We start from the raw sequence: 14,248 nt of genomic DNA on the forward strand, positions 1-14,248 counted from the left end.
GCACGTTGAGGTCCGGCAGTCATGGCAGCGGCGCTGAGCCGCAAGCGGTGAGTTGAGGCTTCTATCCAGCCTCTCGGAGGGTGCTTACGTCCAAAGGGGCTCCCCTTGCGCCTCTCTGTGTCCCTGGGGAGGCCGGACTGGGCACATCGAGCTGGTGGGGAGTCGTTACTCCAACGGCATGGCCCGCAGGCGCCTTGAGGAGCTGACGGTGGATGAGTTTCTGGCCTCGGGCTTTGATTCCGAGTCCGAATCGGAGCCCGAAGGAGCCCCAGAGGCGGAGACGCAGGCGGTGCGCGCGGCAGCCCGGGAGCCGGATGGACCAGGTGGGAGTCCCTTGGCCAGGTGAGTGGGAGCATCCTTCATGGGCTGTGTGTAAGCCGAACCCCCTTAATCTTAATATTCCTGGTCCGCCCTACCAGAAGTGTGCTTACCACTCTTGGCGCCTCATAACTGAGGCCTAGGGACTTCTGACTCCTCCCCAGACCCTTCGGCTTATTTATTCCTCCATCGGTATTTACCGGGCGTCTGTTTTGTGCCAAGTCATCCAGATGATGGGCCAACTTTGGAGGATAGTCTTCTTTTGTGGCCTCGGGGAGCTTACCCGGCCTTGGATAAACGACAGTGTGTAGGGTGGTAGAAGCGAAAAGTGCTGCAGACGAGAAGGAAAAGCAGAAGGGGATAAAAAGATAAAAGAATAGGGATCCTAGCTGGGAGCGTTTAAGGAGGTGTTAATTTAGCAAAACCTGAGGGAGTAAACTGCAGCAGTAGGGGAAGAATGGCAGCAGGAACAGAAAAGGTCCTGCGGTGAGAGTGCTCACTCAGAGGTGAGCACGGCTGTGGCAGAAATGAGGGGGAAAGTAGCAGGAGGTGTATCTGGAGACAAGATGATGGGCGGAGTCTTGTAGACTTTTTACCTGCATTCCAGTACAGCCGGAAGTTATCTCAGGGTTTTGAGTAGTGATGTAATGTCATGTAACTGGTAACAGAATAGGTCCCTTAGGTTGCTGTGCTAAGAGCAGCTGTAAGGGGAAGGGATGGACAAGGAAATTGAGAGATGTTGCTGGCTGGAGAGGAGTCATGAGAATTTTGAAAGTATTGATGGTGAGATCTCATGACAGATTGCATGCTCACTGTGAGAGTCAGAGAGGGTTTACCTTTCACCTAAGTACCTGGAAAGGGGGAGTTTTCAACAACTGAGGTGTTATTGTTCAGTCGCTAATTCTGCCACCCTGTGGACTGTGGCCCACCAGCCTCCTCGGTCCATGAGATTTGCTAGGCAAAAATACTGGAGTGGGTTCTCCAAGAGCGGGGTGTGGGCAGAGCAAGTTTGGAGGAAGCCCAAGTTCAGCGTCATATGTGTTGGGATTGAAACAAGTGCATTGAAACATGTAGAGAGACTGTTGAGTGTATGAGTTTGGGTTTTGGAGGGAGAGAGATCTACTGGAAACTTAGTCTGTGGAAATCCCCCTGCCTTGGTTGTTGGCAGCTGCTATGGAGGGAGCAGACTAAATCTCGTAGATTCTCTGAGAAGGACGGGAAGCCACATTTCCCCCCCACCCAACCCTTCTCCCCTCGGCCTTGGCTGTGGCTGCCAATCAGACTTGAAGACCCCCACCTTCTCAGTCGGCGTAAAGGTGGTGCGTCTGAGCACAAGGACCAGCTCTCTCGGCTGAAGGACAAAGACCCTGAGTTCTACAAGTTCCTGCAGGAGAATGACCAGAGCCTGCTGAACTTTAGCGATTCAGACAGCTCTGAGGATGAAGAGGAGCAGCTCCACTCCCTGCCAAACATGCTAGAAGTGAGGCCCTACGCAAAGTTGGTGGGGGACAGGGACATATTTATGGTCTCTGCATCCCATGCAGCCCGACCCCCTGTGTTTGGCACAGGAAGCAAGTGAAGAGGAGGAGGAGGAGGACGGGGTCCCCAGAGGGCCTGAGGGGAAGAGGAGGGATTCTGTCCCTGTGACCCTCGCCATGGTTGAGAAATGGAAGCAGGCAGCAAAGGTGAGAAGTGGCGGGGTGGGAAGCAGCTGACTCCCCCTTCCCCAAGTCTGCCCTTGCTCCATTTCAGTGATTTGGGGCTGTGCAGGCTCAGGGCTTCATTCTCTCCTTCATTCAGAAACTAGGGCTTCTGCCTGTACCCTTCTTCTCAGTTTTTCTCCAGGGCTCCCTGAAGTCCACTGTGGGGAGGATGTGGTCTCTGTGTCTTTGCTAGTTGGTGGAGGCAGAGCCATTTTGAGGTCCTTGCAGTGGTTTATGCAGGGAAAAGAAAGGACAGAAAGGGAGAACTCCAGATACCACTTGGAGCTGGTCATTGTTTGGATCCGGGACCCTCCACCCCTCCCCTATGGCCCTTCCAGGAGGATTCTGGACTCTTTGTTCCCTACATGTGGCTGAGTAACACTGCTCCCACCTCTGCTCTTGGTCTGAAGACATGGGTGAGGGATGCCTTTCTTTCAAGGCAATTCCTGGAGCTCCAGCTAGCTGCCTTTTGCTTTGCCAAGCACAACTGACCGCACCCCCAATGTCTGGGTCCTTCTGCCCCTTCAGCAGCACCTTACACCAAAGCTGTTCCATGAAGTTGTACAGGCGTTCCGAGCGGCTGTGGCCACCACCCAAGGAGACGAGGAAGGCGCTGAGACCAGCAAATTCCAGGTCACGGACAGTGCTGGTGAGCTGGGGCAAGGGGACCAGGGATACAGGCTCTCTATTTGATCCTCTGTTCTGAGAATGGCATCTCTGGACCCCTCATTGCAGTGTTCAATGCTCTGGTCACCTTTTGCATCAGAGATCTTTTTGGCTGTCTCCAGAAGCTGTTGTTCGGAAAAGCCCCCAAAGACAGCAGCAGGTAAGAGGAAAGAGGACAGCACAGGGATGTGGTCAGGGTCCGGCCCTGTGAACAGCAGTGGTGCTGGGAGCTAGTGGCCCCACCTGGCCCAGAAGGATGTTGAGGACAGAGCCAGGCTCTTGGCTGGGCTCTTGGCAGAGGCTGGACACTTGGGGCCTTATGGGCGTAGTTCTGTCCCTCCTCCCTGCCCAGATTCCTCAACAGCTACAGAGTGTGTGCTTGGCTTTGGTCCCCCATCTTCTTGGGTCAGGATTCTCTCTTTTCTTCTTTGGACTAATCAGTCTCACCTACTCTCCTTGGTTTTTGCTCTGTGGCATGTGCGTGTGTGTGTGTGTGCACGCGCGCACGCACGTGCGTGTGTGTGTCTCTCTCTAAGCAGGGGCCTCATTCATGCAGGTTCCGGGCCTTGACTTCCATATTAGAGGTTGCTTGAGCAGAGAATGCTGTAGAAGGGCTTCAGAGGGGAGAGATGAGTAGCTGACATGGCAAGTTGTGCGTTACACTGGGGCTCAGAGGAGTCTGGAAACCTCCAGGGAGAGGTCTTGCTGTGACCGTCTGAATGGGAGGTGGGGGAGGCCAGGATTTGGGGATGGGAATACCTAGGTCTCATGGTGGTGGGGGCTGGACTGATGGGTCAGGAAGGCACGGCCATGTGGAGGTGGCTCTGTCTGAGGGTACCAGGGAAGCTGATAGACTGGTGAAGGTGGAGGGGGCCAGGCAGCGAGTGAGTGGGCAGCACACACGCGGTACAGGTGGTGCTGGGTGTGGGCTCCCACGGGGGCCGCTACCCTGCACAGAGCAGTCTCCATGGAGGATGGCAGGTCCTGGAGGAGGTGGTGCCACCTCCTGGGTTGTGGCTTTAGGTGCCCAGTAGCTGGCATCAGCCAGCAGTCTTTCAGGGGCCACTGTCCTTTATTCTTTCACATGCTTTAGCAGTTAGAATGAACGCCTACATGCCGAGTTCTGAGTGTTGAGGGACGATGCCTTTGAGAAACTTCCAGAAGTATTCACCACTGTTGCTGAAATTAATTTGTAAGTGGCTTGGTCTCTCTAAAGTGTATGGGATCCAGGGAGTTTCCTAGTGGTCTAAGTGGTTAGATTCTGCACTTTCACTGTAATGGCTCAGGTTCAGTTTCTGGTCAGGAGACCAAGACCCTGTAAGCCAGTGGTCCCAACCTTTTTGGCACCAGGGATGGCTTTCATGGAAGACAGTTTTTCCATGGAGTGGGGTGGGAGTATGGTTCAGGCGAGAATTCAAGTGATGGGGAGCACAGATAAAGCTTAGATCATTTGCCCACTGCTTACCTGCTATGAGGCCTGGTTCCTAACAGGCTATGGACCAGTAGTGGTCCATGGCCCAGGGATTGAGGAGCCCTCCCAAAAGCCATGAGGCGTGGCCAACAACGAGACAAAATAGTGGCCCAAAGGAGCCAGCTTGTGGTTCTGGTTTGTGATGCCTGGGTCAGACCTGGGACTGCAGACTGGGTGCATGAGCCATGTGGGAGCTAGAGGCCAGAGGTCCGTCTGGAGATTCTGGGGAAGTGGCTGGCCCCGGCTCAGACAGGGAGGACGTTTAACCCTCTGGCTGTGTGGTGGGGGTTTGAGGCTTGATGGTACCCTGCCTGAAGCATAGCTAGGGACTACCCTTGAGAGAGTCCTAGTGTGGCTCATGTCTGTCCAGCTGGAGGAGCCCCTGAACGTCATGGGGAAGATGGTCGGGGAGGGGGGTGGTGGGGTGTCTCTCTACAGGGCCCACGTGTCCTTGTGTTTTGGACACTGGCCTCTGCCTCCTAGTGGCCTCCTGAGCTGAGGGGGTGCTGTCTCTCCACAGGGTGCTGCAGCCGTCCAGTAGCCCGCTGTGGGCCAAGCTCCGGCTGGATGTCAAGGCTTACCTGAGCTCTGTCATCCAGGTGCAGTTCTGGGAGGTGGGGCCTACCAGTCACATGGGGGCCTGGCTACTCACACCTGGGCCTCGCTGACCTCTCCTTCCTCCCCAGCTGGTGGCCTGCGTGGCAGAGGCGACAGTGGCAGCAGCCATCCTCCAGCATGTGGGCAGCTCTGTGCCCTACTACCTGACCTTTCCCAAGCAGTGCCGCATGCTGCTAAAGGTGCGCTGGGGCGGGCACTGCTGGCCAGTGTGCAGGCGGCACCTCTGCTGCCCCACGGGGTTCTGTGTGAGCACACTGGGGTAGCAGAGCCCAGTTACTCGAGGGTGGGCTGCCCTGCTGGTGGGTCAGCTTTCTGTCACCCCATGCATATGTGTGGATGACAGGTCCGTTTTCTCTGTGCGGCCTTCAGAAGGGGTGGCGTGCTGTGTTTTTGCTCCTCCTTGATGGAGCTCTATCTTGTGGCTCCCCCGGGCGCTGTGAGAAGGGCTGCCTCTGGTTGGGCTCTGGGGGGGCCAGGACCGGTGATGATAGTTTGCTTCCACAGAGGATGGTGGTCCTGTGGAGCACTGGTGAGGAGACACTGCGGGTGCTGGCCTTTGTGGTCCTCATCAAGGTCTGCCGGCACAAGAAGGATGTCTTCCTGAGCCCTGTCCTCAAGGTAGCGGTGCCCCCAGGTCTTCCCTTGGGGTCTGGGTTGAAAGTCTTGACCTGAGGGCTGGGCAGGCTGCCTTTGTGGTTGGGGCTCTTCACAAGCCAAGGGCACTGTGGCTCCTTGCCTGATTCCATGGTTATTCACGCTGCAGCTCTTTCCTTCCTGGGTTCCAGGCCTCCCAGTGAGACCCTTCCCCTCTGCGCTGCAGACCCTTCTCAGGGCTGCTGGACTCAAGGAGCAGGACCATGATGAGGAGAGGGGTCTGCGGCAGACGTGTCTGGGCTGTGGTTCCTGCTGAGGCCAGCTCTGAGGGAAAGGCCTTGGTGTCTGGAGGGGGCTTAGAGCTGCATGTTGGGAGCACAGGGCACCAGGAGTTCAGAGGTAGCTCTGACTGAGGTGTTTCCGGCAGCAAATGTATATCACATACGTGAGGAACTGCAAGTTCACCTCTCCCAGCACCCTGCCCCTCATCAACTTCATGCAGCGGACCCTGACGGAGCTGCTGGCTCTGGACACCGGCGTGGCCTACCAGCACGCCTTCCTCTACATCCGCCAGCTCGCCATCCACTTGCGCAACGCCATGACAACACGCAGGAAGGTGTGCAGGAGTGGAGCCTGACCCACCGTGGGCCCTGAGCCTCATGGGAGAGACAGCTCAGCCCCTTGGCGGGGCAGGGGCCTTGCTGGTGGGGGCTGTGGAGTAGAGGGGACCCAGGGACTGACCGAGTGGATTTCTCCGGCAGGAGACATACCAGTCAGTGTACAACTGGCAGTTCGTGCACTGCCTCTACCTGTGGTGCCGTGCCCTCAGCACCATCTGCCCCAGTGAAGCTCTGCAGCCCTTGATCTACCCGCTATCCCAGGTTGTCATCGGCTGCATCAAGTGAGTCGGGGATGGGTGAGGCCACCCTGAGGACCAAAGGAGGGAGGAGCCAGGGTTACATAGGTGTCCTGGGGGGTCAGGGCTAGGGTTACACAGGGCCTTCTGGGGACAAGGATACAGGAGGCTGTCCTTTAGGTCAGGATAGGGTCGAGTCACCCAAGGAGGTATCCAGGAAGGCCAGGAGGAGCTAATTTTCCAGGAGGGTCTGGCCAGTGCCCCTGGTGACTAGGGCCTCTAGGGTGTGGTGCTGTGACTTGGCAGCACCTGAGGAAGGTCTGGGGTTAGGCCGTCTGTGGCCTTGTGCCTACATTCCAGAATCCTTGTCAGCTGGGCTTCTGGATGCCTGTGACCTTAGTTGAGGATGCAGCACACACATGTATTTTGGGCTCACGGGACAGAGGAGGTGGTGTGCAGTCTGAAGGGAATTTGGGCTTATTTGCCCAGGTCTCTTGCACAGAGCAGATTTGGTGTGATGTGCCACGGTATGCATATGAATATTCAGTGTTGGTCTCTGGGAGCAGAGACTGGAGGAGCCATGTGTGGCCAGGAGAGGGCATCGCTGACCTCCTGAAGGGAAGAAAGAAAGGTTTTCACCAGAGGCTTCCGCTGCCCCACCATGTCCTGCCTTGAAATGAAATTGAGTTGACAGGCAGGGAGGGCGTGTCCTGGTGTAACGGAGTGAAGAGGCAGGTCCTCACAACTTCGGCAGGGACCTTTTACTCTGCCCTTACTTGTCCGGGGCAGGCGTGGCCACTGGCCCTGCTGGGGAAGAACCCTTTCTGAGATTGGAGCCCAGTGGGTGGGGAGAGGTTGGGGCAGCTGGGCCAGGAGGGTCTGAGGCTTGGCCTTTGTTTACTCCCTCCTTCCCACGTGCCCAGGTTGGTCCCCACGGCCCGCTTTTACCCGCTGCGCATGCACTGCGTGCGCGCCCTGACACTGCTCTCGGAGAGCACGGGCACCTTCATCCCAGTGCTGCCCTTCATCCTCGAGGTGAGCCTGTGCCCGGGTTGTGGGGGGAGATGCCTCCTTTTGCATGTGGCCTGATCACCCCTCACCTTGGTACCACTGTCCTGAGTGCTGGCTCCTCGCCCATAGCACACGGGTATGACATAGCGCGTAGGTGTCGTCGGGGCATTGCTCTGCATGGAGCCTGCCTGTGAGTATTCTGCGCGGTGGGCAAGAGTGGCACCACAGGTGAGGACAGCCGCTCTGCAGGGCCGGCCCGAGAGCACTGGTTTTAGGTCACAGACTTGGGTTGATCCGCGTGTTTGCCAGTATCAGCGGCAGAGCTGGGCTGGAAGCCCCGTTAACTCCAAAGTGTGTTCCTGTGCTTGTCTGTGTGCAGGTGCATCTGTGTGTACAGGTGTGCACGCAGCTCAGGTCAGGAAAGGCTTCTCTCCAAACGCTAGAGACCAGGACCAGGCTGTGGGGGTGCGGTTGTGGGTGAGGAAATTGCAGTGATGGTGACCCTGGGCTGGAGGGACCCTTCTTTGTCACCAGATGCTGGTTCACAAGGTTTTCTGGCCTGTTTGAGGAGGAGGGCAGCAGCAGTAAATGAGGGTTCTGCCCCGGTCCTGCTCTCTCAGCCAGGGACCTGCTCTGTGGCAGAGGGACTCTGGGGGACCAGAGAGATCTGGAACTTGAGCTGATGGGGGGAAAGGCTGTGTTTGGGGGCTGAAGGGCTGGCACTGCGTCTTGTCCTTGGTTTCAAGAAGGGTCTCTAGGGACCCAGGGTCCCATCGTGTGCAGGGGGGCTGACAGGTCCTTGGGACAGATTTTCCAGCAGGTTGACTTCAACAGGAGGCCGGGGCGCATAAGCTCCAGGCCCATCAACTTCGCTGTGATCCTGAAGCTGTCCAAGGTCAACCTGCAGGAGAAGGCATACCGGGTGAGCCCAGCCTCTGGGAGGGTCTGGGAGTGCCCTGGGCAGGGTCATGGCAGGGTGTCGGAGAGCATTGTGTGTGGGTTTCCTGGAGGCAGATGAGTATGGACCGGAGAAGGCTCACTGCCCTCCAAAGCTGAACTTTGTGGGCCTCCTGGGGTTGGGGGAGCTGGTGAACCTGAGCCCTCATCTGCCCTGACACTGACCACTCTCTCACTACCTCAGGACGGCCTGGTGGAGCAGCTGTACGACCTCACCCTGGAGTACCTGCACAGTCAGGCCCACAGCATCGCGTTCCCTGAGCTGGTGCTGCCCGCTGTCCTGCAGGTGTGTGCCCACTGCGTCCCGCCAGGATGCTTCCATGGGCCCAGACCCCTCAGCAGACCAGACCATCTCCTAACGGGCTAGCTCCCCTCATGGGGGACTGGAGTGGGACTTTGCAGTCCCAGCCACACGGGACGAGTGGCAGAGCCTGGGCAGTTGGCGTCTCTGCTGACACTGCCTGGCAGCTAGATCCCTGGGTGTGGAACCTGAGGAGTGGGCTGGCATGGGTGTACCGCGAGGACCCCAGGACCTGCCAGCACTTCTCCACCCTGCCACAGCCCAGGGTCCAGACCAGCCATGAGGTTGCTTGGAGGTGCTGGGGTTGAGCAGGCTGGACCTGGCCCCCCAGTTCTGGGTTGGGCTAGTCTGAATGCGTGCTTTTCCAGGTGCTCCTGGGCTGGGTGATGCAATAGGAGAGGTTTGGGGTGGGAGGAAGCCTTGGCTGTCCACCTCAGCTTTTCTTCAGGCAATGCTTGGGGGGGTGGGGGGACTCTCCCTCCACAGAGCTCCTTCTAGGCCACTTGGAGGTCTGTCACCCTCAGCCTGGGTCCTTCCCATCTCAGGGAGGCCTGTGCCTGTGGGCCTGGTGGTGAGCGGGGCGGGGCTGCCCGCACAAGTGTGTGTGCACCTGCTGTGTCTGAGTCCCAGGATCGTGGTCTAGAAAAGGGTCAGCAAATGTTCTTGGTAAAAAGTCAGATGGTAAATATTTTAAGCTTTGCAGTCACACGGTTTCTCGAAACTGCTCAACTTTCCCACAGAAAGAAGGACAAAAAAACTCACAGAAATGCATGAACAAATGTGCCAATACAGCTTTATTTACAGAGACAGGCAGTGGGTGGGATGTAGCCTGGAGAGTAGATCCATGCTGTGCCCGCCACTGCCCACCCCTCTGCCTGGCCCCCAGGCTTGGCGCACATTCTCCCATCAGCCCTGCATAGGCCCCCAGGGGTTGGGCTATAGAGGTCACACAGCAACACCCCCCCTGCCATGTGCACCAAGGCTCCCCTGTCACAGGAGTGTCCCCCAGGCCTGAAACACAGGAACCCATGACGCCACCCCACTCCCCACCCCTGCCTGTCTGTGGTCACTGCACACAGGGTACAGAACAGCCTTGTGCCTGGAGCTAAGCTGAGCCTCTTCTTCTGCAGCTGAAATCCTTCCTCCGGGAGTGCAAGGTGGCCAACTACTGCCGTCAGGTACGCCAGCTGCTCGAGAAGGTGCAGGAGAACGCCGAGCACATCCGCAGTGTCCGCCAGAAAGTCTCCTTTGGCGTGTCTGATCAGCGTGCAGTGGTCAGCTGGGGTCCAGAGCCCAGGCCCTGGGGGCACCAGTCAGTGTATGGCTGGTGTGTGGGAGTTTGCCTAGGGTGGGACATGACCCTGGACTTCTGCACAGGATGCCTGGGAGAAGCGAACCCGAGAGGAGGGGACTCCACTTACCAAGTACTACAGCCAGTGGCGAAAGCTGAGGGACCGCGAGATTCAGCTGGAGATTAGTGGCAAAGAACGAGTATGGCGGGGGTTCCGGGATGTGAGCTTGGCTGGGAGGATGTGAGCTGGGGTCGGTGGGTGCTACCCTCAGCTGCTGCTGCTCTGACAGCAGATGGTGGGCAGAGCCAGGTAGAGTCTGGGGGCTTCTCCTGTGACCCCCAGGAGGAAAGGCCCCAGGGCTGTGCTGGGGCAGAGCGTCTGCTGCCCCTTCTCAGGCCTGATGGGCTAGGACTTTTGTGGGGTGAATTCTGGGCTAACCTTGTCATGTGAGCCAGCTGTGGACCAGCAGGGAGGGCCGCGAAGAGCTCTAGCTGTCTTTGGGTCTGGTCCTGAGCAGTGGGTGTGGACGGCGTGATCTGAGGGGATGGCTTTGTGCCAAGTGACATGGCTGTCTGCAGCCCTGCCCTGTTGTCAGTGTGGGCTGCCGTCTCTTCTGGGGTGATGGCTGAAATTGGGGGGAACAGGAAGGTTGGCGCTTCAGTGGCCCTTAGTGGCCTCCTTACTGGCCTGGTGAGGCTGCTGTCCAGGAATCCTGCCCGGTGATGCTGACCGATCGTCCCAAGAGTGGCCGGGCAGGGTCCTTGCTTGGAGGGTAGGCTGGAGGCTAGAGGAGGGGTGCTGGGGGGGCGACAGGGAGCAGGACTGGGTCTGGTAAAGCCGTCAGTGGGAATGTGAGTGGGGCTCTGGCTATGGTGGGTGGGCTACCACCCTCACCTGCAGCTCTTGGTCCCTATCCTTCCAGCTGGAAGATTTGAACTTCCCAGAGGTAAAGCGCCGCAAGGTGGGGGACAGGAAGGATGAGGACAGAGCAGAATTCAAGGACCTGTTCGATCTGGAGAGTGATGATGAGGATGATGCCCCGGACTTCACAAAGAGAGGTTTGGCCTGAGTGAGCTTCAGCTTGTGCTGGGGTCCTGGGAGCAGGTGGGCCTAGCAGGCTTCCCACCTCATCGAACCACAGGAAGGGCGCTTGCATCACCCCTCCTGCCACGTGGCTGGCTTTGAGGTGGGGGCCCTCCTGGATTTGGAACACAGGCCCCTAAGCCTTGTGTCACGCCCTCCCACCACAACTTTTTGGGAGCGGTTCTGGGTCCTCTCCAGTTGAACAAAGGAGACCTGAGGGAAGGTGTGGTACAAAGTTGGGCCCCTAGCCCCCCTGCTGCTTTAGCAGCCACCTCTGTGCATTTGCTGGTGGGTCCACTCCCATGGGCTCTTGTGCTTGGTTCCCAGGGATGCCTGGGTCCCCAGGAGCATGGCAGAAAGTGGAAGAGGAGGATGACGACAGCAGCAGTAGCAGCGGGGAGGAGGAAGTCAGCAAGTCAGAGGGTAAGTGTTTCCCAGAGGGAGGGCTGCTATGGTTTTTGAGCCCATCTGTCTGGAGCCCAGGGCTGCCTTGGGGGATCTTGTGGGTGGGCAGAGCCATTGGCTCTAAGCTGGGCCCACGCCCCTCCCTGGGGACCCCGGCCCAGCTGCTCCATCCTGGCTGGCTCTGCAACAGCAGCAGCGATAAATTAATTAGTGCTGTGATTAATTAGTGATGAGTAACCTCTGAGGCTGGCTTCTTCCTGATAAAGCAGAATTTATGTAGCTGTGCTCTCTCCCTGCAGATGGAAGCCCAGACACAGAGGCGGGGCTGGACCCCCAGGAGCTGTGGCAGCTGGCCCAGGGGCCAGAGGATGAGCTGCAGGACCTTCAGCTCTCTGAGGAGGACTGAAGGCTGCCCACCTAGAGTCTGGCGGGGGCTGCTGTGCAGGGTTCCCGCCTCCCTAGGCAGTCAGGCGCGCTGCTTCTCCACTGGGGCTGAGCCCGGAGGCCCTGAGGTTAGCGCCTCTGCAGGGTGAAAGGGCAGTAGATGGTGGACAGGCCTTTATTTTTACAACATAAAAGACCAGAAAGTACCAAATGCCGTCCAGTTCCTGGAGCTGTGTCTGTAAGCCACCATGGGGCCTGCTTCCCACCACAGCCCACGGTGGCGGGTGGGAATGCACCTACCCGGTGGGGCGGGCTGACGCAGCCATGCCGTGGGGCCAGTGCCACGTGCCTCTGTGGCTCCTTGGTCTCTGGCTTATTTGCAGCTCCTGGGATGCAGAGTACCGACCCCCAGGGTCTGCACCAGGCTCTGCAGTCACCCCCAGAGTCTGTGGAAACTGAATGTCGTGTTTAAAATTGTTTTTTGCATCCAAACAAAAAGGGGATAAGCTGTGGGCGGAGTGGCCTTTGCCTGGGAGCGGCTGGCACTGAAGGCCTGGGTCTGACACCAGCTCAGCACAGAGACTGGGAGGGGTCCGCAGGCCCTGGGAGCAGAGTCATGGTTCCATTCTCGTGCTTGGGTGAGGTGCGGCTGGCCGGGGGGTGCACCCCCCCATAGGGGGAGGGGGCCAATGCTGGGGACAGGGGCTGCTCCCCCGAGCTGAGCTCCCGCTCGGGAGGCCGCGCCGTTGGTGGCTGTAGCGGCAGAGCCACGGGGAAGCTGGCCATGTAGAAGACGCGGCCCAGGCGTTTGGCCACCTGTGGAGACACGGCCCGATGGGGCCTGTGAGGCTGCTGGCGTGCAGCCACGCAGAGCCTCCGTGCTGCCCCTCGGCCATCTGGAGACCACTGCCCCTTTCAGGTGCTCACCTGGGCCCGGATCTTGAGAGCAGGCCCCAGCTTCAGCCCCATGGTGGTCAGGAGGTGTTCTTCCGTCAGCAGGGGCAGGGTCTCCCCGTCAATCCCCTGTTCTCTGAAGACCTGGGAGGGGGCGGGGGCACGGTATCAGGGCCTGAGTGCTGGGGCTCTGTGTCCTAGGGTGTCCTCCGCTCTCCAGAGAAAGCAGAGCCAAGAGACCCTGGTGGTGCAACTTTGGGAAAATGTCAGAAGAAAGAAAACTGTCCTCTGTTGGGCATGTGCCCATGCTGGAGGCAGAAGCACTGACAAGGGGAGGGAGGAGCATTCACTAGGACCTCCCTCCCCCAGTCTTTGAGAAGTCTGGTGTGGGCAGCACAGCAGGGGAATGGGAGGGCTCAGAACCATCCTGGGCAGGTGCCCCCTCACCGGTGCGTATTCTCCACAGCCAGACAGGCCCCCCACAAAGCTGCAGACGTCATCCACTGTCCACTTGCTGACGTCCTCAGGGGCTGTGGCCTCCTCCCCATCCATGAAGAGGCCCCCCATGGTGCCTGAGTTGGGGAGGATGGTGTTACTAGGACTCTGGCCAGCTCTTTTCTATGACCCCACCCCTGTCTGCTGACCTTTGCTCACCCTAATTATTCAGAAATGTTGGCTTGATGACTGAAAGGAACTTTTCTCCCCATGAAGACCCTCCCTGAGACCCTGGGTGGGACGTAGGGGAATGGGTCTCCTTCCACCCCATGGAAAGATCTGAAGGCTGGGGGGGGTGGGGGGGGGCGGTGCCCACCTGTGTGGAAGAAGGGGCTGACAGTGTAGGGTAAGCCCAGGGGCAGTGGAGGGGGCAGCATGGACCCTGAGAGAAGACCCTTCCCCTCAGAGCTGGCCCCTCCAGGTGGGGCTTGGCCTGGGTGGGGGGCCTGGCCTCCAGCAGCCACCATCTCGGAGTCCTCGCCGTCTGAGTCCTTGGGGGGTTCATCTTCAGAACCGTCTGGTGCCCAGAGTCCAGCCCCCGTTGTCTCCTTGGACTCATTGGGCCGGCCTGAGGCAGGGCTGGGGCCCCCTTTACGAGGAGCTCGGCGGGCAGGCTCTCGGGGTGGGGTAGGGGGCCCGGGGCCCGGCGGGCCCTGGGGAGGCAGGGCCAGCAGCGGTGCGGAGCTGTGTCTCAGCACCAGCATGGCCCCGCGCCGCTGCAGCTCCTCAGCACCGTCCGGCGGGCGCAGGGCGGCCTCGGGCGCCAGCAGTTGCGGCCGGTGCGAGCTCTCCAGCTCCTTCTGGCGCAAGAGCTCTGCTGACATCTCCAGCCTGGCGGTGGGGACAGCCCGCAGGGGGTCAGGCAGCTCCGCAGAGCCACTTCCGCCCCGTCCCCGCCCCCAGCCAAAGCACATACCGGGCCAGATTCTGCTTCCGCAGGAGCTCCTGCTGCCGGGCGAACATCTCCGCCTGGGCAGGGGGCAGGAAGCCGTAACCTGGGGGGAAGGGGACAGACCACGAGGCCGGGTGGCCGAGTGGTCCAGGGCCAGCGAAGCCCGCCCTGGTCTGTCCTTGGCTTCAACAAGGGCAGGGATGGGTTCGCCGGGAGCACTGATGGACACCGGTTCGGTAATAGACATACCCGATGGCCCCGCACCAACAGCCCCTCCCCGCGCCCAAGGGACAGAATCGCACACCCGC

The 14,248-nt window shown here is 59.2% G+C and overlaps 2 protein-coding genes across 5 annotated transcripts in view; one reads left to right on the top strand and one right to left on the bottom strand.

Moving 5' to 3' along the window:
- On the top strand, window positions 1-11,870 carry NOC2L (NOC2 like nucleolar associated transcriptional repressor). Of its 4 annotated transcripts, none has more exons than XM_005217049.5 (19): window positions 1-47; window positions 190-342; window positions 1,600-1,798; window positions 1,887-2,003; window positions 2,550-2,670; window positions 2,757-2,847; window positions 4,679-4,757; window positions 4,845-4,955; window positions 5,281-5,394; window positions 5,798-5,986; window positions 6,132-6,271; window positions 7,150-7,261; window positions 8,046-8,159; window positions 8,379-8,480; window positions 9,626-9,769; window positions 9,873-9,986; window positions 10,710-10,845; window positions 11,198-11,293; window positions 11,575-11,870. In XM_005217049.5, exons 1-19 carry the CDS (start codon window positions 22-24, stop codon window positions 11,679-11,681), a joined length of 2,265 nt encoding a protein of 754 aa, XP_005217106.1. In that variant the 5' UTR covers window positions 1-21; the 3' UTR covers window positions 11,682-11,870. The 4 variants fall into 4 exon arrangements, with proteins under 4 accessions (XP_005217106.1, XP_005217107.1, XP_005217108.1 ...); XM_005217050.5 differs by having other exon boundaries at window positions 2,553-2,670; XM_005217051.5 differs by having other exon boundaries at window positions 1,624-1,798; window positions 2,553-2,670.
- The window catches only part of SAMD11 (sterile alpha motif domain containing 11), a 22,349-nt gene continuing 17,363 nt past the window's right edge, over window positions 9,263-14,248 (bottom strand). The window contains exons 10-14 of the mRNA XM_010813447.4: window positions 13,965-14,043; window positions 13,365-13,879; window positions 13,001-13,125; window positions 12,587-12,697; window positions 9,263-12,475 (exon numbers count right to left, since the gene is read on the bottom strand). Coding sequence (XP_010811749.2) covers window positions 12,230-12,475; window positions 12,587-12,697; window positions 13,001-13,125; window positions 13,365-13,879; window positions 13,965-14,043 — 1,076 coding nt within the window. The 3' untranslated portion in view covers window positions 9,263-12,229. The remainder of the gene's footprint in view (window positions 12,476-12,586; window positions 12,698-13,000; window positions 13,126-13,364; window positions 13,880-13,964; window positions 14,044-14,248) is intronic.

Source organism: Bos taurus, chromosome 16 (assembly GCF_002263795.3).
Source record: "Bos taurus isolate L1 Dominette 01449 registration number 42190680 breed Hereford chromosome 16, ARS-UCD2.0, whole genome shotgun sequence".
NCBI classification, from domain to species: Eukaryota; Metazoa; Chordata; class Mammalia; order Artiodactyla; family Bovidae; genus Bos; species Bos taurus.